Source organism: Plasmodium cynomolgi, assembly GCF_000321355.1.
Source record: "Plasmodium cynomolgi strain B DNA, scaffold: 0003, whole genome shotgun sequence".
NCBI lineage: Eukaryota > Apicomplexa > Aconoidasida > Haemosporida > Plasmodiidae > Plasmodium > Plasmodium cynomolgi.
Window position 1 is genome coordinate 1 of NW_004193319.1, and position 1,738 is coordinate 1,738.

General features: G+C 27.6%; 1 protein-coding gene across 1 annotated transcript; it reads left to right on the forward strand.

The window, feature by feature from the left end:
- Positions 1–526: 526 nt before the first annotated feature.
- PCYB_001090 (hypothetical protein) lies at positions 527–1,289 on the forward strand (the record flags this gene model as incomplete). Its single annotated transcript, XM_004228259.1, has 2 exons — positions 527–1,207; positions 1,251–1,289. 2 exons carry the CDS (start codon positions 527–529, stop codon positions 1,287–1,289), a joined length of 720 nt encoding a protein of 239 aa, XP_004228307.1.
- Between the last annotated feature and the right edge of the window lie 449 nt (positions 1,290–1,738).

A 1,738-nucleotide genomic window follows, 5' to 3' on the forward strand; every position in this document is an offset into this window, starting at 1 on the left:
AAGGTCCAGCCAATGATAATCCAAGTGGTTCTGCTAGTGAAAGTTCGAAAAGTCCACCCAGTGTAAATAAATCAAAGGTATGTTCAAAGGAAAACTCTCCAGCAGTCCCTACAAAAAGACGTGCTCCAAGAGAACCTGTAATGTTTGAACATCATAAACAGTTTTTTCAAAAAACTGAGGCTAATAAAAAATTAGAGTTTATAGATCCAAGTTATGAAAACCTAAAAGATATGAAAAAAGATCGTGATAATAAAATAGTAGCAAGAAGTCCACCAAGTGATAAAGGAAAAAATGCTAACCCTGCTAATAATAAGAAAATTGTACCAAGTACTACAACTAAGCAAATTATGGTTCAAAAAGTTCAGGAAGAAGAAGAAGAAAATGGAATCTTGGGAGAATTAGCAAACACAATTATGAGTAACATTTATGAAGTTGAAATGGACCGAGATCCAGCGTTAGAATTAATAAAAGAGAACATTATAGATAATATTATTTCAGCAAATAGAGAAGTAAAAAAAATATTGACATGATAAAAGATAATATCGGAAGTACTTTGAAAACATTTAAAACCAGTGATTGGAGACCTCAAGTAGAATTAATTAAAGAAACAATCTTAGAAAAAATTGGAAGTCTAGATCCAGAAGATATAAAACCTAAATTTGAAGAAATAAAAGGAGCTATTATTGAAAAAATAACAGCAAATATCGAATCTGAGGTAAAACCAAAATTAGACAATATAAAATTAAATGTGCTGGACACATTGGATGACATTAATAATGGAGTTCTTCAGCCAAAAATTAATGATATAAAAGATACCATTAATAGAAATATAGGAAACCTTGAATATGAAGTGATACCAAAAATTGGAAAAACTATAAAGGAGTGCGTTACAGATAAAATAGGAGATATTTCAACTGGTATTGGAAAAACGTCAGAAACAATAAAAGACACAGTAATTAGTAATGTAAAATCAGTGTGTGATAATGTTCCTGTTGCTAAAAATATAAAAGAAATGGCTAATAAAATAATCCCAGATCCAAACTTAACCATGGAACAAAATTTAATAAATTCAGTGAGTAGATCAACATTAGGATTTAACATTTTCGGGGATCTTAAAAATCGTTTTAAAAATTTAGGAAGCACAACTAAAGCAATTGGAAGTTTATGTGTATCGTTTTTATTAGCAATCGGAGGAATCATTAGTTTAGTTAGTGGCAGTGCTGGGTCTGCTGCTGCTGTTTTCATCTTAGCTCTGCTTTTTTCATATTATGCTTCATTTAAATTATTAAAAAGGTCACTTTTAGGCAAGTTCAGCCTTAAAAAAAAATTTTTTCCCCAAAAAAAGTCTAAGGAGAATAAAGAAAAAGTGCTGGAGAAAGGTGTAAAATAGTATATTCCTCGAAAGCAAATTTCATGAAGTCATAGAAGTAATATATTAACATAAATATATTGTATTGTGGCTATCCTTAAAAGGCTTTTTATTATAATTTTAGTTTTTTTTTTAACTATTTTGTAAATTTTTTTTTTTTTTTAGTATTATTAAATAATAACATTTCTAACAAAAAAATTATATTGTATATTTACAAAAATTAGTTAATACATATATAAATGTCAAAATTTTTTATGTTACTTTTTACAAATTCCTTTTTTTGATGTATGCACATATTTGCATTAAATATTACCTAAATGTATATTATATGTGTTTTAATTAATCTTAAAGTCTACTATTGATTTTGAT